The sequence below is a fragment of the Mercenaria mercenaria genome, chromosome 14, assembly GCF_021730395.1.
Source record: "Mercenaria mercenaria strain notata chromosome 14, MADL_Memer_1, whole genome shotgun sequence".
Taxonomy (NCBI): Eukaryota; Metazoa; Mollusca; class Bivalvia; order Venerida; family Veneridae; genus Mercenaria; species Mercenaria mercenaria.
In genome coordinates this window covers 24,616,180-24,640,013 of record NC_069374.1, presented here as the reverse complement: position 1 = coordinate 24,640,013, position 23,834 = coordinate 24,616,180, and the positions used below count along the sequence as shown (strand labels likewise).

Here is a 23,834-nt window from a genome sequence, read left to right as displayed (position 1 = left end):
TAAATTAATAAAATTACATCCCAACGAACAAATAAAACACTATCTATTTTATACTCAAAATTTGAAACCCATGCATTCATATTCCAGCGAAATAGAAATTTTGGCCAAAATCACGAAATTTCGTGCCTACGAATTTATACAATTTCAAAGTAGTTCGTCTAACCCTATCGGAAGTGTAGAAAACATGTTTGCAGTATGTGTGCTGGCACAACATTACAGAGACACAACTGTAATTGATCACGTGTTGAAATTAGAATGTCAATTTTCAAAACACAGATAGAGTCAATGTGGACGTGTATCGCTTATGTAATGTAAACAATTGAGAACTATCGGTCCTCATGTATGTTGCTAAGGTAGATGCTATGGTGATATCAGTGTGACATTGATTCAATTGACGGCCAATGCGGAAACCGCCTCAGTGAAGATAAAACCAATTCGGTAACAGATTAATTCTCAGGAGACACCGCATGACAAAAGTCGAAAAATGGAACGCTTAGTTGTGCTTTCATGTTTTGCTTAAATGTACATACTAGTTACAATAGGGTGTAAAATAAAGACAAAAAGTAGAGATTACCCATATTTATGACAATAAATGAGCCGTGCCATAAGAAAACCAACAAAGTGGCTTTGCGACCAGCATGGATCCAGACCAGCCTGCGCATCCGCGCAGTCTGGTCAGGATCCATGCTGTTCGCTTTTAAAGCCTATTTGAATTGGAGAAACTATTAGCATGGTAGCGCAGGCAGGTCTGGATCCATGCTGGTCGCAAACCCACTATGTTGGTTTTCTCATGGCACGGCTCAAATACTTATGATAAATCAATGGAAATAATCATAAAACAATTGTTAGTATAAGGGATACTAATTCCGTAAATACGTTGGAAATGTTGCAAGACTACATGTATGTATTTCATCAACAATTGTATTGTTCCAACGATTTCCTTGTGTTTCTTATGTTTATAAGTTGTATTACAAAGATGTATATCATGAAATAGAAATGTTTAAAGTGATAGTAAAATAAAGTATATAACCTACCATTATAAAAAAAATTGTTAATAATTGAGTAAAATAAAGTTTCTTTATAGAGCAAAAATGGTGCTTAATCTAAATAGTAACAATGTGAAGATAGTCAATTTAATAGGTTATTTACTTAAAGCCAGACTTGAACCGACAGAGCCTTACAATAATGACCAATACTTGCATGTGAAAAGATGCAAATAAATGTTTGTAAATACTACTAGAAACCATGACGGTACAAATAATTATTTGTAAATACTACAAGAAACCATGACAGTACAAATATATATTTGTAAATACTACAAGAACCAAGACAATATAGAAACGCAATAATCTATTTTTACTACAAGAAAACAGTTCAATGTTTATGGATGACAGCGATAAATGTGTGTCTGAGATAGTGATAGACTGGTAACTTATCGATCTAAATAAAGCAACGGAATCATTAGTCTTATCTTACGGTTCAATGTTTCGATTACAGTGGGCGATGCTAAATTCAGTATAATGTAAAAATTGCCGTTGAAGATGGAACATTACTTAAACAAAAGTAAAATAATCATAATGAAATATTGATCAGGTCTTAATATACATTATCATGCCTATTAAATGTCTTTATTAACTCTTAAAATGAGGCAATCCTTTGTTCAATATATTTATACATTGTCATTTAGATAAATTTAGTTGAACTCAGTTTCTTTTAAACAAGTTGCTTATTTCTAAAGATTAGTTGCTGGTCTGTTTGTATGGAAGGAGATGTTAACATAAAAAGGAGAGGTCGGGTTGCCTTTTGCTTTAGATAAGAAATGGTCATCTCTCACTGAAATATTTTATCTTTATATATTTACTTCAAATGTAGAAAATCCTCATCAAATGTATTTACTTTATTGAATATATAGATTAATTACTTATGTAGAGCTACATTTATAAATTGTCTGGCATTTGTTAAAAAAAAAAACGTCCAGTGGTATGCACATTTATACTGTGTTCAGTTTTAACTTATTAATTTTATGTCTAAATAAACTGTATGTGACAGATGTTCATATTTTCAAATATGCAATTGGATTTTAGTTTATCTTTTAAGTATTTCCGTAACATTTATTACCACAGAGTATGTAAAGCAATAGGTAAAATAGAAGAACTGTCCATTTCCTGGTCATTAATAATTAAAAGGTTTCACGATTTTGAACGTAAGCCCCTGGACATACTCAGCCAGTCGAAAACTGAAAATAAATGAATTATCTACTTAGTAAAGCAGACATTTAAGTAGAACTTTATGGGGGGAGGGGGGGGGGGGGGGGGGCGGCGGACTGACCCAGGGGAATTTGACATTTCAAAAATTTTGTTGTCTAAATCCCCACCCTAGAGACAACCTTTTTTTGTCTAAATCCCACCCAAGAGCCTGGTTGGTACATCAAATGTTTGTCAAATTCCCGCCTGTCGTGAATGGTCTTCTGTCTAAAGTCCCGTGTATGCCCGCCGCTCCCCCGAGCGGGCAAAATATTGACAGGTGCATTACTGTCGGTAGGGCACTGAGAGTAACACACCCTTTAAAGTGCTTTGGTAGTTAAGTTCTGCCCCTTTACTTATCGTTCAATATTCTGTAAGGACATATTACTTTTTATCTACTTCAAAAAATCTATTACATACGGTGTTCCGTTGGGGCCATCGCAGTTTCACGTTGTCGTCCTAGGGGCGAAATCGCGAAAACGCGATATATTTACGCGAAAACGCGATACTTTCACACGAAAACACGAAGCTATAAAGCGATAACACGAAACAAAAAATATCGCGTTTTCGCGCTCTTAATATCGTATTTTCGCGTTTTCACCCTCGATTTGCCATCGTCTTTTCGTGTTTTCGCCTTCGTGGTAAGTAGGGCGAAAACGCGAAAACACGATATTGATAGCGCGAAAACGCGATATTTTTGCTTCGTGTTTTCATGTGAAAGTATCGCGTTTTCGCGTTTTCGCACAAAGGCGAAAACGCGAAAACACGATATTTTTATAGCGAAAACGCGAAAACACGATATTTTTATATCGTAATTTCGTCTTCCGGTTTGACTTGCGCAAACGCTTGAAATACATTTTTAGAGACCGTAAATTCCACCCCGATACATTTCAACCCCAACTTATGGTGTTCCTTGGCCATTTCGACCCTTCCTTGGCCATTTTGACCCCTTTTTCTTTTACATTTTCACACTACTGGTAGAAATAAAATAACCACCCAAATCGCAATAATTATTAATGATTATTTCCAAAAAGATTGTAAATAGCACGTAAGCTTGAGTTTCGTGATCAGTTGAGAATAAGGCCAGTGTCTTAAAATGCTCTCTCTATATTTTATCCATACATTGGGTGTCGTTTTGTGTGTCGTTTGTCTGTCAGTCTATGTATCTGTCTTTGTGTCTGCCTGTCTGTCTGTTTATATACTTATGTATGTTTGTATGGCATTTACTACAGATGGAGTCTGCGGTAGTTTGTCCTTGAAATGAACAAATACCCTGTGACAACTAGCGGGAGCTAAAAGCAGCAAATTCAGGTTGTGACAAATGTTGCATGGCGATATGCCATGTGCAAGTCTTTAATAAAATTCCGTGGAGCATTATTTGACCAGAGAAGTTCCATATAAGGAAAGTTAAAAAAAACATCATGGCAAACATTGGTAAAAGCGTGTATATAATTATATTTGTATATCTTATGTTATTACCTTTTTAGTGAAAACACATTTGAAATATGACTAATTGTTTTATTGTTCCCGTTTTATTGACCTTCTCGGCCTTTTCAAAAAGTGACCGAAAACAATGTGAACGTGATTTTAAAATAAACATGTACTAAATTTCATTCTATTTATTATTTATTTGGTTGTTGTTTTATTCATTTTTATTGACGTAGTCCTAGCTAGCTCAATCCATTGCTAATCAATTATTAGTTTTAGACACATTTTCAATTACAAGACAATGCCTGGGTAAAATTGCATTCAAGTGCCTTTAATTCAGTTAAAAGGTATGGGTATATGCAAATGAACAATTTTAAGCACTGTTCTACATAACCTAGTTCTGCGCAATTTTATTACCGAAAGTTATAAAGTAACTTCCTTGTTCTGAATAACATAAAATATAGCCTAGACCCGTAATATATGATCAAAAATCTATGTATGAATTATTGGTGTTCATGTGTATAATAATTGTAATTGTCACTTTCTATGTAACAATGTAAATGTTAAGATGTTGACAAATGAAATGATTCCAATTATGTTTTAAAATCTGACATGAATTTAGTCGTATATTTCATAACATTTAAAAAAAAGCACATAGAAATATACATTTAAGTTGGCCATATATTTCAATTTATATATCATTAATTCCGAACGTTGATAAGAAGTTTAAATAAAATCTACAATGTAGAAAGTTTTATCATTTCAAAAATGTTATATTTTTTTTCAGCTACAAGTATTATCGAATATCTGTGGTTTTGCTTTCTATATACATACTTAATGTTTTCTCTGAAAAGGTCACATGTCCTACTGAATAGAACATCTTTATAAATGCTTCTTCTATGTTAAAATAAAAATGTTTGGCTATAAATACATATGTGCTTGTTTCATACCAAGTAAATGACACATAATATTATATCCCTGACTGGAAATGTGGATCTATTGTCTGTACAAAAAAGAACCCTCCAAATACTCTAAGATCGCGTCAAATTTGTTAGACTATCCTAATGAACGACTTTGATGTCCAAAGATGAAATCTTTAAAGGGACCACACATTCTAACATGACCCGATCTAATTTAAGAAATAATTTATAGCAAATGAGTGTATTTATGCACGATGGGCGTACGTCTGGCGTAATAATTTCACGAGGGCCCACCGAGTGTAAAAATAGTGTTAAAATACGGCTTTGGTATGAACTATTTCGATGCTAATATGCCTTTAATATAAAACACTAGATAAAATATAGTAGCGCTCTTTAAACCATTGACGTCACCATACGTTAACGTGACATCATTCTAGCGTAAGAGTGTTTCATCCGTATGTTAAGTGATTAACACAGCGAGCACCTGCGTATTATATTTAGATCATCGAGGCGTGTCTGCACTTTTAGCTCATAACTATACTGCGGTGTCCCAGAGAGATCCGTTTTTATCAATCAGATGTTCGTCAAAATCCCGTGTCGCACAATAATTTAAAATATTCATATAAAGCGTTTAGCTTGTATAAAATTCTTTGCATATTTACGTCTAATTTTTATTCAAATATTTTCGATTTTTGATTTAATACGTTTATTGAGATCACTTCTTTCTTAATTACTTTTTTTTTCTTTTGTTTTATTATATTGTTTTTATAGTCACATACTGTCCGCGCTATTCATCATTGTTTCTATTTTTAACAAATTTATTTCTAGTTTTTTCACACGCTCGCTAAGATTTTCTTAAACTTTGATAGAAAAGTCACAAACTAGTTTCGCCGTGAATGGCTCATCAGTGTGTCTAAATATATTGCAACAATAAATACATTAGAAATTTACATATATATTTTCTTGTATGTAGGTGTTACCAAACTGAAAACTATTTGTCTTTTATCATGAAGATTTTTAACATTATCTATTTTTGTTGCTAAAAGTTGCTGATATTGGTAACTTTTTGCATCATCCCATTTTATAAATGATATATGCATGTAGTTCAATCACACCTTGATCACCTAGACGTTTAACTTACCTAAGAATAACATTTTGTTTAATTTCTAGCAAGGTCAGTGTATCAGTTAATGAAAAACCGGCTGAAAAATACTCTCGGACATGTGAGTCTACTTCGTTTTCCATGTTTACGCATGCAAAACCGGAAGGCTAAAGTGCGATATTAAAATATCGTGTTTTCGTATTTTCGCCTTCGCGGTCAGCAGGGCGAAAACGCGAAAACGCGATACTTTCACATGAGAACACGAAGCAAAAATATCGCGTTTTCGCGCTATCAATATCGTGTTTTCGCGTTTTCGCCCTACTAACCACGAAGGCGAAAACAAGAAAAGACGATGTTAGATCAAGGGCGAAAACGCGAAAACACGATATTAACAACACGAAAACGCGATATTTTTGCTTCGTGTTTTCGTGTGAAAGTATCGCGTTTTCACGTAAAAATATCGCGTTTTCGCGATTTCGCCCCTAGGACGACAACGCGAAACTGCGATGGCCCCAACGGAACACCGTAATTACACAACGTTATTTTTAAGTAGTTTTTTTAAAGTAAATGTGCTGCAAAATATCAAACAGGTTATTTTCATCCGAAGTCTACGCCTGATTCAATTAATTAAACTGTTATTCAAGAAAAACCCATCCCTTCCCTCCGCCTAATGTCCTAATTTCAACTTACGACACCGTTTGGTGGACGGATAGCTCAGTGGTTTGCACTTTGGCCTTCCAATCCAGAGGTCGGGGATTCGATCCCCGGCAGCTACTCGGGAATTTTCAGAAACGCTTTTCAGTGTTTCCCACCCAACTAGAGGTGTACTGGTCAGGAACCCAGGCAATCCTTGCGTGTATCGGTGCTATACACCAGGCTGTCTATTCGCAACGAGCTAGGCTAAGTTAGCCGGACAAGCCTGTATCTGATTTCTGATCTCTCTGTCGTGGGGGGCTTTTTCTCACTCTGTCCCTCTGGTCAGATCGCTCTGTGTCTGTACTAGTAGAGGATGAATTATGCGCCCTGTGTGGCTGCATTTGAACTATGTAAAGCGCCTTTGAACGTGAAATTGATCATGAAAAGGGCGCTATATAAATCTGGTATAATAATAATAATAATAATAATAATAATAATTTCATTCATTCAAAACATCTATCGCAAAAAAGGCAGATGTTTAAATGTACTTTTGACAAATCCTTTTGAATATGTGACATTATCTTCACAGACATGTTTCTCCCTCTTTTCTACTCTTGCAAAATTTCCTTGCCATGGAATACATTGTTGCAAATAGATTGTTACCATTCTATATTCAGTAACAGAAGAGGATTGTGTGCTAAACTAAGAAACAAGCAAATTATTAGAAGGATAAAGCACATCCGTTGATATTTATCAGTTATGAGGAAATCCGATTCCACCATAGTCGTATTTGTATGGATTTTAGAAATACGTCTTCAGCTTCATAATTACTGTATTTGCTTCGGAGAAAATATAGCGTCATGCAGCCTATAAAGAAATATGAGTCTAAATGAAAGCTCTCAAGTGGTATAGTTTTGTTCTGCAGTGAAGGATAAACATTATTTTCTATTTTAGGCAGGCTTTTCGTAGGTTAATTCAGGTTTTAATTTTATTGCGATAATATCAATGTTGCCTCTGATTATGCCATTGCCTTACAACAGTTTATTGTTATATTATGTTTGGCTGTTGCAACCTCTAATCCTTGTTTTGATATAGTACTAGAACTTTTTATTCTTGACTGTCTTGTTTGATAGTGGTAAATGCGATTTATTTCCAATATTTTAGCAATGTACTGACCATCTGTTCACCTAACCAGTGTTCCTAGATTATTTACCAGTATATAATATTCTGTGAAAAGAAAAAATTACTTCTGCGACATAAAGTAGCTACCAAATGTTACTGTAAAAGTTCGCCTCGATCAGGAGATCGGGCACACACCCTCCTCTCATTTCTACCAACTGAAGTAATAGTACTGTCGTCTGGCCATTCGGATAGTAAGATGTACATACTAAATAACTTTAGTGGGTGGCATGTTCATTATATTTAATGGTGACTGACGTTAATGTTGCAAAACTGAAAGTGACCACCTTCGTTTTTCGAAGACATAATGATTTCTATTACCTTGATTTAACATTATGCACAAAGGAAACTGCGTAGTCATTGTGGAAGCAAAGTATCAGAAGTGTAGAAAACATGTTTTCAATATTTGTGCTGACTCAACATTACAGAGACACAACTTAATTGATTTGAAACTACTTCTTTTTCTCGCAAAAAGAGTTAATTTGGACATGTATCTCAAATCAATGCTTGTGTAATGTAAACAGTCCTCGTGTGCAGAAAAGTCACTATACTGTTAATGTAGATGCTATGGTTACATCAGTATGACATTGATTCAGTTGACAGTCAATATGGAAACCGCATCAATGAAAATAAAACCAATTAGATAATAGATTAATTTTCAGGAGACAGCGCATGACAAATGGAAAGCCTTAAATTGGTTGTATTTTCAAGTTTTGTTAAAATGTACGTACTAGTTAAAATAGAGTGTAAAATGATGAATAAAATGCACACAACACAAAAATGTATAACAACAAGTGCATAGGATAAATCAATGGCAATAATCACAAAACAATTGTTAGTATAAGGGATACTAAATTCTTTAAATGCGTAGGAAATTTTGCAGCAATATAAGAATGTAATTCATCCGTAATTCTACTGTTCCAATTATTTCCTTGTGTTTGTATATTTATGTATTGCAAAGATGTATGTTATGAAATAAATATGTTTAAACTGATAGTTATGCAAGGCTTATAGCATTATAAACAAAATTATTAATATATGAGGAGTAAAGTAAAGTTTCTTTATAGAGCAAGAATGGTGTTTAATCTAAATAGTGACAATGGGATGATAGTCAACTGAATAGGTTATTTTAGCTAAAGCCAGTCTTGAACCGACAGAGCCTCGCAATACTGACCAATGTAATGTACAAGGAACCATGACAGTACAAATATGTATTTGTAAATACTACAAGAACCGAGACAATATAGAAACGCAGTCATCCATTTTACTACAAGAAAATATTTCAATGTCTATTGAGATGGCGTTAACTTTGTGTCTGAGATAGTGATAGACTGGTAACTTATCGATCTAAATAACGCAACGGAATCATTAGTCTTATCTTACCGGTTCAATGTTTCGATTACAGTGTGCGATGCTAAATTCAATATATTTAACAACTGCCTTTGAAGATGGATCGTTACTAAAACAAAAGTAAAATAATCATAATGAAATATTGATCAGGTCTTTAAATATATTCTAATGTCTATAAAATGTCTTTATTAACTCTTGAAATGAGGCAACCTTTGTTCAATTTATTTATACATTGTCATTTAGATAAATTTAGTTGAATTCAGTTTCTTTTAAACAAGTTGATTATTTTTGAAAATTAGTTGCTGGCCTGATTGTATGGGAGGAGATGTTAATATAAAAAAGGAGAGGTCGGTTTTTTGCCTTTTGCTTTACACTTAAAGACAAGCAAAATGGTCATCTCTCACTGAAATTTTTTCATCTTTATAGATTTACTTCAAATCTAGAAAACCCTCATCAAATGTGTTAACTTTATTGAATATATAGATTATTTACTTATGTAGAGCTACATTCATAAATTGTCTGGCATTTATTTAAAAATAACGTCCAGGTTTTAGTGGTAATGCACACTTATATTATACTGTGTTCAGTTATACGTTTATGAGTTGTGTACTATTTTAATCATAATACATGTATATAGCAGAGTTAATATACGTCAACTTATCAATTTTATGTCTAAATAAACTGTATGTAACAGATGTTCATATTTTCAAATATGGAATTGGATTCTACTTTATCTTTTAAGTAGTTTCATAACATTTATAACCACCGAGTATGTAAAGCAATAGGTAAAATAGACGGACTGTCCATTTCTTGGTCAACACAGATCCCTTAAACTTAATATGCAGAAAGTTTAACGATTTTGAACATAAGCCCCTGGATATACTCAGTCAGCCAGTCGAAAACTGAAAAGAAATGTATTATCTATCACGTAAAGCAGATATTTAAGTAAAACTGTACTTCCAGTAGAGCACTGAGAGTAACACACTCTTTAAAGTGCCTTGGTAGTTAAGTTCTGCCCCTTTACTTATCGTTCAATGTTCTGTAAGGACTTATGTGATCACAGTTTATCTACGTCAAAAAGCGCGGATCTATGACACAACGTTAGTTTAAAGTAGCAAGTTAATGTGTCGCAAATATCAAACAGATTATTTTAATCCGAAGTCTACGCCTGATTCAACTGATTAAACTTTAATCAAGAAAACCCCTTCCCTCCCTTCCTCCCAATGTCCCACTTTCAACTAACGACATCATTTCGTTCATTCAAAACATCCATCACAAAAAAGACAGACATTTAAATGTAACTTTGGCAAGTAATTTTGAATACTTGGTATTATCTTTATAGACATGTTTCTGTCTCTTATCTACTATGGCAAAATTTCATTGTCACGGAATACATTATTGCAAATAGATTGCTACCATTCTACATTCAATAATAGAAAAGGATTTTGTGCTAAACCAAGAAACAAGCAAAACATTCGAAGGATAAATCACGCCCGTTGATATTTATCAGTTATAAGGAAATCCGATTCCACCATAGTCGTATTTATATGGATTTTAGAATTACGTCTTCGGTCCTATAATTACTGTATTTGCTGTGGATAAAATATAGCGTCATACTGCCTATAAAGAAATATGAGTCTATAATGAAAACATGTTCTGTAGTGTAGGATAAACATTACTTTGCATTTTAGGTTGAATTTTTGTACGTTAACTCTTACTCTGCTCAATTTCTTAATGAACTTGTCCATCTTTCAATTTGAACAGTACTATTAACTGTTAAAAGGGGTGCTTACCAAACTGATACTGACTGAATGGCGAACAGTGCAGATCATGTGCAGGCTGATCATGATCTACACTGGTCGCAATGGCAGAATCATTCGTGTCCAGCATGATAAGGGTTAATTCAGTTTTTAATTTTTGTGATAATATCAACAATGCCTCTGATAATGTCATTGCCTTACAATAGTTTTCTAATATGTTTGGCTGTTGCATCCTGTTTATCCCTGTTTTAATATGGTGCTAGAACTTTTGATTCTTGACTGTTTTGTTTGATAGTGGTAAATGCGATTCATTTCCAATATTTAAGCAATCTACTGGCCATCACTTCACCTAACCAGTGTTCCTAGATTATGTTTCAGTACCTAATATTCTAAGAAAAAATATTTATTACTTCTCCAGTATAAAGCAGTTGTTGAGAGAAAAATGATTTCAAACTGCTACCAGGTGTTACTGATAAAGTTCGACTCGTCCGGGAGATCGAGCGCACGCCCTCTCAATTCTACCAACTGAAGAAATCGTTTAGTCGCCTGGACACTCGGATAGTAAGAGTTCATACTAAATAACAAAAGTGGGTGGCACGTTCATTATATTTAATGGTGAATGACGTTAATGTTGCATAACTGAAAGTGACCATCTTCGTTATAATAATTTCTATTACCGTGATATGACATTATGCTAGGAGAAAATTGCGTAGTCATTGTGTCAGCAAAGTAAAACTATATTTCATATGGGAAAATCAATTAATGATATAATGTCTGTTGAAACTTTCATGACCATGCATCTACAACAGATGATCCTAATTTTATTTTATTATACCTAACATAAATATCCAATGCAAATTTCCCATTAGTTTAACTTGAATAATATATCATATTCCCCAGTAATTTTATATCTCATGCGCAAAACCGTTATTTTCAGTTTCTGCGCATGTTATATGATACATAATTTCATTTCTCCCGTTGAGTGATTGATACTTTTGTACTGAGTAAAAGACTGAGACGTTAACTTTTCAGAAGATGTGCTTTTATAATTTAGGATTAAATTTCTTTCATTTGTGAACCCGGACGATTTTTCTTTTGTTAATGATTTGTTCTACGTGCCAAAAATTTCGAAAACAACTTTTTATCAAATATTGAATCGAAACTATTTCCATGAGATTGGAAATGATCTAACTAGGAAAATAAGTGCTCACACATATATGTTTCGTTTAGAAATAATATAGTTATCGCCGTTTTTCGAATGCTACTTCTAGCGATTCCAGAAGTGTGTCACAATGTTGAAATAATTATGCGCATAAACATAGGGTTCAGCGATCTGCAAACGTCTCGACTAAATCTATCAAAAACGTCTTATTACACAGAAGAGTTGCCACTCCAGTGCTAACAAGTAAGCACTCCTTAATTCAGTCTCCATTGTTTGGTAATTCATTTTTAACGTTAGATAAATCATTTAAATCATTATGTTGATTGTACAGTAAATGTTTGACCATTAATGTTATTTCGGTATAATAAAAGAAATATTGCATTTCTGAGAGCCTCGGTCGATATTCAAATATATCTCGTGGTGAACATTTTTCATATCAACCTCTGTGCCAAGTAATATTAAAATCCCTTCATGGATGGTAGAGTTATGGTCCGGACAGGAAAAAAGCCCTGTTGACATTTGACCTCCAATTGTGACCTTGACCTTTGAGCCAGGGGTCCGGGATTTCCGCATGACACGTCGTCTCATCATGGGAAACATTTGTGCCAAAAGATATTAAAATCCCTTTATGAGTGACAGAGTTATGGACCGGACACAAAACAGACCCTGTTCATGCCATGTTAACATCTGACTGCCAAGTGTGACCTTGACCTTTGAGTTAGGGGTCTGAAAGTCATGCACACATCGTCTTATTATGAGGTACATTGGTGCCAAATACCATTAAAATCTCTTTATGGATGGCAGAGTTATGGACCGGACAGGACAAAAGCCCTGTTGACCTTTTACCTCCAATTGTGCCCTTGACATTTAAGCTAAGGGTACGGGGTTTGCGCACGACACGTCGTCTCATCATGGGAAACATTTGTGCCAAGTTATATTAAAATCCCTTCATGGATGACAGAGTTATGGACCGGACACGAAATTGTGGACGGACGGGAGGACGGAATGAAGAAGGAAAAGCGCATTGCTATAGTCCCCGAAACTGGTTTTCAACCAGTAGGGGACTAATAAAACCAATTGGGTAACATGTTAATTTTCAGGAGACACGGCATTACAAATGGAAAGCCTTGGCTGTGCTTTCATATTTTTTTTAAATGTACGTACTAGTTAAAATAGGGTGTAAAATGCACGTGATAAATCAATGGAAACAATCACAAAACGATTGTTAGTATTTAAATACGTAGGAAATGTTGCAACAATTCAATTATGTATTTCATCCATAGTTCTGCTGTTTCAATGATTGCCTTGTGTTTGTATGTTTATACATTGTATTGCAAAGATGTATGTTATGAAACAGATATCTTCAAACTGTTAGTATTACAAAGTTTATAGCATTATAAACAAAATTGTCAATGTATGAGTTTAATAAAGTTTCGTAATAGAGCAAAAATGGTGCTTAGTCTAAATAGTAACAATGTGAAGATAGTCCACTGAATAAGTAATATTATCTAAAGCCAGGCTGGAATTAAAAGAGCCTCTCAATAATGGTCAATTCTTTGACGTGTGAAAAGGTACATATATATCTATGTAATTACTATAAGAAACCATGACAGTACAAATATTTATTTGTAAATACTACAAGACACCATAGCAATATAGAAACGCAGTCATCCATTTTACTAAGAGAAAAACATTTCAATGTCTATGGATGGCAGCGATAAATTCGTGTCTGAGATAGTGATAGACTGGTAACTTATCGATCTATCTATCTAAATAACGCAACGGAATCATTAGTCTTATCTTAACGGTTCAATGTTTCGATTATAGTTTGCGATGCTAAATTCAATATGTAACAACTGCCTTTGAAGATGGATCGTTACTAAAACAAAAGTAAAATAATCAAAATGAGATATTGATCAGGTCTTAATATATACTCTCATGTCTATTAAATGTCTTTATTAACTCTTGAAATGAGGCAATCCTTTGTTCAGTATATTTATACATTGTCATTTAGATAAATTTAGTTGAACGCAGTTTCTTTTAAACAAGATGATTATTTCTAAAGATTAGTTGCTGGCCTGATTGTATGGGAGGAGATGTTAATATAAAAAAGAAGAGTTCGGTTTTTTGCCTTTTGCTTTACACTTAAAGACAAAAAATGGTCATCTCTCACTGAAATATTTTATGTTTATATATTTACTTTGACAAATGTAGAAGATCCTCGTCAAATGTATTAACTTTATGGAAGATATAGATTAATTACTTATGTAGAGCTACATTCATAAATTGTCTGGCATTTGTTTAAAAAAACGTCCAGGTTTTAGTGGTAATGTCAAGTTATCAATTTTATGTCTAAATAAAGTGTATGTAACAGGTGTTCATATTTTCAAATATGGAATTGGATTCTAATTTATCTTTTAAGTAGTTCCGTAACATTAAATTTATTACCACAGAGTATGTAAAGCAATAGGTACAATAGAAAGATAGTCCACTTCTTGGTCAACACAGATCCCTTAAACTTAATACACAGAAGGTTTCCAACAGATTATTTTAATCCGAAGTCTACGCCTGGTTCAACTGATTAAACTTTAATCAAGAAAACCCCTTCCCTTCCTTCCTTCCAATGTCCTACTTTCAACTAACGACATCATTTCGTTCATTCAAAACATCCATCACAAAAAAGACAGACGTTTTAATGTAACTTTGCCCAATCATTTTGAATACGTGGTATTATCTTCATAGACATGTTTCTGCCCTTTATCTACTCATGGAATACATTGTTGCAAATAGATTGCTACCATTCTACATTCAATAATAGAAGATGATCTTGTGCTAAACCAAGAAACAAGCAAATTATTTAAAGGATAAAGCACGCCCGTTGATATGTATCAGTCATCAGGAAATCCGATTCCACCACAGTCGTATTTATATGGATTTTAGAATTACGTCTTCGGTCCTATAAATACTGTATTTGCTGAGGAGAAAATATAGCGTCATGTTGCTTATAAAGAAATGTGAGTCTATAATGAAAACACTCAACTAGCATAGTTTTGTTCAGTGTTCAGTGTAGGATAAATATTACTTTGCATTTTAGGTTGACTTTACGTAGGTTAATTCAGGTTTTAATTTTTTTGTGATAACATCAACGATGTCTCTGATTACGCCATTGCCTTACAACAGTTTATTTTTCTATTATGTTTGGCTGTTGCAACCTCTAATCCTTGCTTTGATATAGTGCTAGCTCTTTTTATTCTTGACTGTCTTGTTTGATAGTGGTAAATGCGATTTCTTTCCAATATTGTAGCAATGAACTGGCCATCTGTTCACCTAACCAGTGTTCCTAGATTATGTACCAGTATCTAATTTTCTGCGAAAAAAATATTTATTATTTCTGGGACATGAAGTAGTGGTTGAAGAAAAAATGATTTCAAACTGCTACCAGGTGTTACTGATAAAGTTCGCCTCGTCTGGGTGATGGGGCGCACGTTCTCTCAGTTCATATCTTATGTTCATCCAACTGAAGTAATCGTGCTGACGTCTGAAGACTCGCATAGTAAGTTGTACATACTAAATGACTAAAGTTGATGGCATGCCTATTAGATTTAATGGTGACTGAGGCTAATGTTGCATAACTGAAAGTGACCATCTTCGTTATAATAATTTCTTTTACCGTGATATGACATTATGCTTGAAGAAAATTGCGTAGTCATTGTGGCAGCAAAGTAAAACTATATTTCATATGAGAAAAACAATTAATCATATAATGTCTGGTGAAACATTCATGAACATGCATCTACAACAGACGATCCTGATTTTATCATATAGCACGTTTTAAAAACGTGTGTGTGACGACCTTGAAATACAGCAACAGAGGCTTGGCACTACTTGTTATTGACAAAACAAATCGCATGATGTTACAAGATATATTAAGGGAAAATGAAGACTGACACTATTTATATGGGTTTTGTAGTACATATTGTACTAAATATGCGACTAATTTTGTAATAAAATTCATATAACAGACTTTTAAATTGCTTGTTATTGATTACTCGAGAGACCATGTATGGAATGGTAGAGCTGTCTCACGTAGAGTATTATCTTCTCAAGATCCTGTTATGTCTCGTTAATTACTGTGTTATCATGTTGACTTGCAGTGCCATCATGTCTAACGTATGTACTATTTTGTCAGAGTGACGTATTATTTTGCTAAACGACCACTATTTCTTAAAACAATATGCTATCATGTCCAGTTAGCATACTATCTTGTCAGATTGACGTAATAATTTGTCAAATTCTGTTTTCTCAAAGTAACGTGCTATCATGTCTAGTATACATACTGTCTCATCAGAGTGACATAATATTTTGTTACACGACCATCCCATTTTCTCAAACGAACATGCTATCATGTCCGGTGTAAACATATACTATCTTGTTAAAGTGATGTACTATTTTGTTACAAGATAGTATATACACTAGACATGATTGCATGTTACTTTCAGAAAACAGGATGGTCATTTAAAAAAAATAGTATGTCAATCTGACAAAATAGTATGTTCACTGGACATGTTAGCAAGTTATTTTGAGAAAATGAGGTGGTCGTGTAATAAAATAGTACGTCACTTTGACAAGATAGTATGTTACTTTGAGAAAAAAGGATGGTAGTTTAATAAAATGGTGCGTCACTCTGACAAAGTAGTATGTTCACTGGACATGATAGTATGTTACTTTGAGAAAATACAACGGTCGTTTAACAAAATAGTACGTCACTCTGTCGGGTTAGTATGCACACTGAACATGAAAGCATGTTACTTTGAGAAAAATGGATGGTCGTTTAATAAAATAGTACGTCACTCTGACAAGATAGTTTGTTCACTGACATGATAGCATATTGCTTTGAGAAAATAGGATGGTCGTTCAACAAAATAACACTTCACTCTGACAAAATGGTACGTATGATAGACATGCATTGCAAGCAAACATGATAACAAAGTAATTAACAAGACATAAGAAGACCTTGAGAAGATACTACTCTACCTAATGGATATATCTCGTATTCATCTAAAATGAGACAGCTCCGGCGTTCCATAGCCATGTTTAAAAGTTGACTACTTGTTTTAAGAGAACACTTCTTTCAGTTATTTTTGTGTAATTACAGAAAATATTTTGTTATATTAATGGACAACTTTTGCCGTTTTCTTAAGGTGGTCTCTTAAAGTAAGTTGTAAACTTTGTATAGTTTATATATTGTGGTACAAACGATTTTATTTTCGTCGACACATTATGCTGGACAGAAGAAGTTTCGATATGTTATCATTTGACGTACTATAATGAAGAGTACAGTATCCTTTATAATGTTTAACTTTGCAGGCACATGGGTTCCAAGTCAATTATTTTCTTCAAAATCATTTTAAAAACCTGAAATATATCATGGTGACCTTGAGATTAAAAAGTACAATTACACATCATCCAACGGAATTTAAAAGATGTTTAAAAGAACAGTTTATTTTATATTTTTAAATACAATTATAATTATGAACTTTATCACCGAAACTCATTTTCATGATGTATTCCATGGCTAATGTCAGCAACTGAGAGCAACAAAATGGTTAAAGTTTTTTTCCTGACTCTTATTTTTAACCTTCTGAAGGTTTACGTTCGTGGGGATGCCAGACGCGCCATATACGGTCGTTTCTATTTTATAATGGTATTTTACTTGTCGTTAAAAACGGCTCTCATGGAATTAATGAACCTAATACTTGCCAAAGCAATTTCCCAGCAAGTGAGAAGACTGTAATAAAACGTGTGCACTTACCGCGTACGGAAGCTGGTTAATGGTGAATGACAGTATCACGAAAACCAAAGCAAATTTACTGAGGTCCCAGGCGAACTGTAGTCTGTGATATCTCTCTGCTAATGAACTGTTCCCATGCAACGGTAAATCCGCCCTTCTGTCTGGAATATGAAATCGTCCGGCTTGGTACTTAGTTTTCGCGACCACTTTCATATGTTTGATAAGGATCATGGCGTCTGACGCACACACTACTGATACAAACATCGCTGTGATGATGAGTATTAGAAAAAATAGTCCATATCCGCCACCAATGTTAAAGGCAAGAAATTTACAGGTATTTTTCTCGTTAAAACTATCCTCTGCCACTCCAATTAACGGCAACAATCCAAATATTGCTGAACATATCCAAATGAACACAATGGTTATCTTGAGAAATTTCGTCGAAAAATATTTCTTCTTTTGTGCCGACATTTTCAATAATGTAGACCAATGTATACTTATCACCATTAAGCTTAAAATCTGTGATAACCTAAATGTCAGAACACACCATACATAGCCTATACATAAACTAGGATTCCAACTTTTTCCCGCCAATTCTAAATACGCGGGAATCGGTAAAACAAATATTGCATTTCCTGCCATAGCTGTCAAAATGGAAACTAACGTGACGTCAGTTCCGTGAAAGAATGGGAAATAATGAGCAATAATTACAATAGCAAATATATCCGTAATTAAACCCAGAGGCGAAAGAATCATCCATGATAATGCAATACCAAAGTCAATCATTTTGTCCGCCAATATAAACAAAAAGCTGCAAACTTTCTTTAAAAAAATATATCACGTACAAAAATTAATTATCCGTTAAATACACACAAAATATCAAATCCGTTGTTAATCTATGACGGCATTTTGTCATAGATTTACCGAGAAGTAACGGAAGTCCGGACTCCGTATTCAAGAAATTGATTTAACATCAATATTCCCTTTGTTATGATTAAGTTAACATGACAGGCAACGACATCTTCAGTTGTTGCGTATTGTTATATGTAACAGTCATGCATTTCCAATATCTTCTTATATTTGATATCGAGGAGTCAGTTATACAACATCTGTATGCGATTTTGAAATAACCTGTAACGAACGCACAGTTGAAATAAAACCAGGAGATGCATAATTTTATACTTTCCAATAAATGACGAAGCAAAATCACGCTCATGTTAAATAAACTGCAGTAGATATTCAACAATGTCGTTGATGGCCGTTTGATCATAAATCAGATAATAATCCGGAAAAATTGTGAGAGATTCGACTTGAAGGAACACTTGAAAAAAGGATAATAAATCTATGATTAAACATTCATTTCAAAACTTAACATCCCTGTTTACTGCAGGGGACTGTTTACTTTAGAATGTATTTTAATTTCCTGCTTATTTTCCATCACATTTAAGATATGTACGTGTCAGTCATGTAAGAACTTATTGATTTGAAACTTCGTTAAATATTCTCTCTATCCTTTTCGGTGACATAATATTAAAATTTTCTGCCTGCTTTGCAAACACGCAAGGTACTTTTTCTTGGTATGTTACAGAAGTCACGTTCACTTAGAACTAACATTTTTCTACACGCTTTCCTGTCTCTTTGTAGACAGTTCACTCAATCTATGTTCTAAAACGGTCTCGAGAAACATCTCTACATGAATTTTTATGACGTATCTATGAATTATTCCAAAATTGGCCACTGTCCATCCAGTCCGTCTGTTTCAATATTTAATATAGCAGCATCGTGGCCTTATCGATTGGTCTTCAACCATATCTTGTCAGTTAACAACCTTTACTTGTTTCCATGGAAATATTGCAATACTTACTGCAGTATGGTCAAATTTCATTGAACATATTATCACGTGTTTTTTCCTTTAAACGTATTGATTTGAATTTCCCCAAGTAATAAATCAAATAGCTGTCTGATTAGCTTTCAGGAAAGTTCGTTATTTTACACTCTGTGTAAGACACAATTTTCTTCCCGAGATAGAAATACCAGACAAAATGAATCCTCCCGATTGTTTAATTATCAATTCATTTTCATGCAAAGATCTAGTTCGCTAGTTGTCACTTTTGTTATATTTTTTTTTCTTTTTGTAATCAGTTTGGTTAGATTTTATCGTCTGATTAAATACAGTTGCGCTTCTATTTCCAGCAGAAAGGCTCTTAGTTCTGTTTTCATCGCAAGTGTGATCAATTCGATATATGTCAGACCACTTTTGAACAATCATTAAAGCTATTTATTGCTTTTTATCAAAAAGATATTGCATCATCAGTTTTGATATATCCACAGCGTTTTCTAATAATCTTTTCTCTGCAACATTTTATAGCTACGTCAAAACAGGTTAAGTATCAAATTAAATATAGCATTGCTATAAAAGGCATAGAACGTTGATAATTACAACCAAGCGGATTTATGACCTATACGAAGACAAACAACATTTAAAGGTCCAAGCCTGAACATAATGTGAACAAAATTGTTTTTCTGTTGAGGATGATTTGTACATTGGATTTTAGAGATAACAAAATTGTATCTTACGTTTATTCTCTACTTCAATGTCTCTTTGTACGTGCTGATACTCGGATAGTCATGCCTGGTTCAGCCTCTAGTTCATATCTATCTCTCGTGCATAACAATCTTAAAGAACCTATACACTGATATCGATCAATAAGTACCAAGCAGAAATCTGATTTGTCGCCAATCTGCTTTGACAATATTATAAATGACACTCATTTCTCACTTGTTTCGCAAGGCACATGGGAATTAATACTTTTATCTTACATACTTAACACAGTAGTCTAACTGTTACACGAGTTGAATGACATTGACGTTCCTTTTATCACTTAGAGAGTGTCTGCCACACTTCAAATCATTTCTTTTTTCCCGTAAAGTCGATGAAAATTTAATTGGAAAAATGCTTTAGTTTCCTACAAAGTGAAAGCATTTCAATTTTGAAAGTACTTTTAAAACTATTCTATTTTTGCTTTTCAAATGACTACTTTCCACTTTATAGATTGAGATGGATTGTGGCATTTATCGTGTACTTGCACCAACTAATTAATGTAATTTCTTCAATATTATACTTTCATTCCTCGACAATTTCTCCCTAGCTGTTTGGTAGATATACCCACACCAGGACATATAACGAAGGATTTTCATGTAATACTAATACTTTACACTGATCTGATAGACGTTAGTCTTGTTAAAGCCTTAGCATATTCTGAATACGGTTGTCTTTTTTTTTATCAACACTTGACTTGTTTAAAATCCATGAATATCTTCAAGTAATCGTGTATCAATATCCCTATCGCGAAACAGTAAGGCCATATGCCCTCTTAATTACCTTTTATCTGAAACCATATCTCTTTTTCAGGACCCTTCATCAACACAATAATCAGGCATGATAATCGAATGCACTTATTAATAATTCAGGGAACACAAATTCAGATAGAGTAGGTTTATTTCATTAGCTCGCCTCACGGGACGATTTCACTTCGTTACTGACACGTGTTGCCCTAAAAACAATTGTTGTTTAGACCCTTGCATTAATGAGAATTCTGTTTTCTGGAAAGACAATGTGAAGTATTGTCAGATATCAAATACAACACAGATGGCCCGCTATGGTAAGTGTCAAAAGAAGAACATTTTCTAACATCCACGACAATATCTAACTGCTCTTATCATGTATCAGTATTCTAAGTGCCAAGCAGTATTAGACGAGGTAATTCGTGTATTTTTCCATATACACTGCAATAACTAAAAGAGTTCAAACATTTTGCTATTCCTGTACAGTGGATCTTATTCACTATTGCTCTGGCTGACTTGTTTCGTGTTTGTCTTCTAATAAAGTTCTCATTTCTTCTAGTAGATCTAGTGTGATATTTTTCTCTAGTATTTTGGTAAACACATGTATCACTTTTTCACTATTATATGATAATTATTTACTCTTTTTTCTGATATTCTTTTTTTTACATTTTCTCTTCTATCTTTCGTTGTTCACGCTGATCCTACATTTAGCTTCTCACTGCTTCTATTATTTAGGCGTTATCTTGTTTAATAACTGCTTTATCCATTGCCTGAAATTTAACAAAATTGTACAGTGTAACAAATAGATTATCATTAAAACACTGCGGACCTATGATGTTGTTGTCTATTCCAGAATGAGAAACTCAATAGGTTTGTAATAAGAAACTTCTACTTCACAATGAAATGCAGATATATATTTATTGATTCATATTTGAAAAATGAGAACAGTCTTTACTGTTATAATAGTAGATAATTCCCTCTCTGACAGCTAATAAATAATATGATAAAAAAAAACAAATAAACTCCGTTTAAAGGATATTGACAGGTTAGTTAAAATAACATGTATCCTTACCATCTATAAAACTAGCAAAAACCCCGAAACACTCAGGAAAGAGTCAACGAGATAAGAAGGCAAACTGCCATATTCTTTCAAACGACAGCAAAACGTTTACAAAAGTTTTCAAAGTTACATAATAAATGATTTACAATATAAAAGACTGGACAACGTAAGAAGACCGCCCCAACCAACACGCACACACCAAACTTTGAACTTCTTTAGGTTATAGATCACAGACCTCAACGTCTGATTCTGAAACAAACACTTCAGTACCCATGTGCATAGTTCCATTGTATATATTTTTTCCGTAACAATAACAAAACTTCTTTTCCATATTTTACAGATATACGTCATCATAATATAGAGACAGTTCAGACAAGGCAATTAATAATGACATGAAATCGATTCAAAGCTACAGAATTCTGACCAAAAAAACCCTCACAAATACTGTGTGAATAAAAAATGAGAAACAACACACTTCAAACCTATAAATCTTTTATAAAGTTTTGATAATGATCTTTGTAGGTCACAAGAAACTGTTAGAATCGATTGTCAATTTAAAATGGTGTCATATTTGTAAAAGATCGCTTATTACAGTTCTATTTTACAAAAGATGAAAGGCCGTTCAATTGCCCATGAAGCTGCTAGTATTTCACGCCCACTGTATAGTAAATGAAGTGTGTAATCTCATTCAAATGCAATCAGCACTGATCTAATTTACAAAGAGATCTCTCGATTATTGTAGTCATTAACATTTACATCTGTTGTTGAACTTTAAAATGTGCTATTGTTTTTGTTATAGAATGAGTCATCAATGTTCAAAATGCGATTGACATTTTGAACTGCGTGTCAATAACTGATTTTTGTAATAACTTTTAACTTACATAAAAATCTAATTTAAGATTTTATCTGACAACAAGGAAACATTAACATCTGTGTGAAATAAGGTAAACAATTATAAATACTGACGTAAAAAAAGAAAGAGATCTTTATTTTATACCCACGAACCGCTACACAGTAAAATCAATCAACTGGTATAAAATTACCTAAAATTGTATATCTACGGCAAAGAGAAAGAGGAAATGACTTCATCAGTTTTGCTAATTAAAAACATTGGTAATTCTTCTCTACATTCATAGAAGTTCTCTTCATGCTAAATGGTAAATTTGTTTTGTTTGTTTTTGGTTTAATGCCGCTTTTCAACAGTATTTTAGATATGTAATGGCGGACAGTTAACTTAACCAGTGTTCCTGGATCCTGTACCAGTACCGAACGTAACTGCAAACTTCCCGACATGAATGATTTCAGACACATCGTCTTTTATCAAGTCGTCACGGAGAGTATACGCCTCGCCCGAGGATCGAACACGCGAACCCGTCATCCGTAGATCTTCGCTCTCCCTACAGAGCTAAGCGGGCGGGCTTTTTAAATAGTAAATGAGTATACTGGAAGTCTGTAAAAAAACTTTTTCAATTCTGAATATTCTAGAAAATGTACCAGTCATAATAATATCTATGTTTTAAAACAACTGTTAAGGTTTTCTCTAACGTTATCTTCTGGAAAGATCGTATTTCAATAAATTTTCAAAACCACTTTGTACACAATTGTATTTGTAATGTGCGACATATGTTTAGTGAATAGATATAACATACATGCAAAATACAATGGAGTCACAAATGATGTAGACAAGTAATTAGTGATTTCTGAGGACGGTAACATCTGCTCTAAGTCCTAAATATCAATTAAGTAAGGCGCTGTAACGTTCTAGCTAGGTGAAAAGTTAATTTAACTATGCCACATTTAGGTTCCCTACGTGTTAAACAATTGTATTAATACAGCATTCGGTAGCGCATGTTCTGTC

General features: G+C 33.7%; 1 protein-coding gene across 1 annotated transcript in view; it reads right to left on the bottom strand.

Moving 5' to 3' along the window:
- The window catches only part of LOC123526695 (uncharacterized), a 33,249-nt gene that overhangs the window by 8,791 nt on the left and 624 nt on the right, over positions 1-23,834 (bottom strand). Inside the window, exon 2 of the mRNA XM_053523077.1 lies at positions 17,593-21,686. Coding sequence (XP_053379052.1) covers positions 17,593-18,357 — 765 coding nt within the window. The 5' untranslated portion in view covers positions 18,358-21,686. The remainder of the gene's footprint in view (positions 1-17,592; positions 21,687-23,834) is intronic.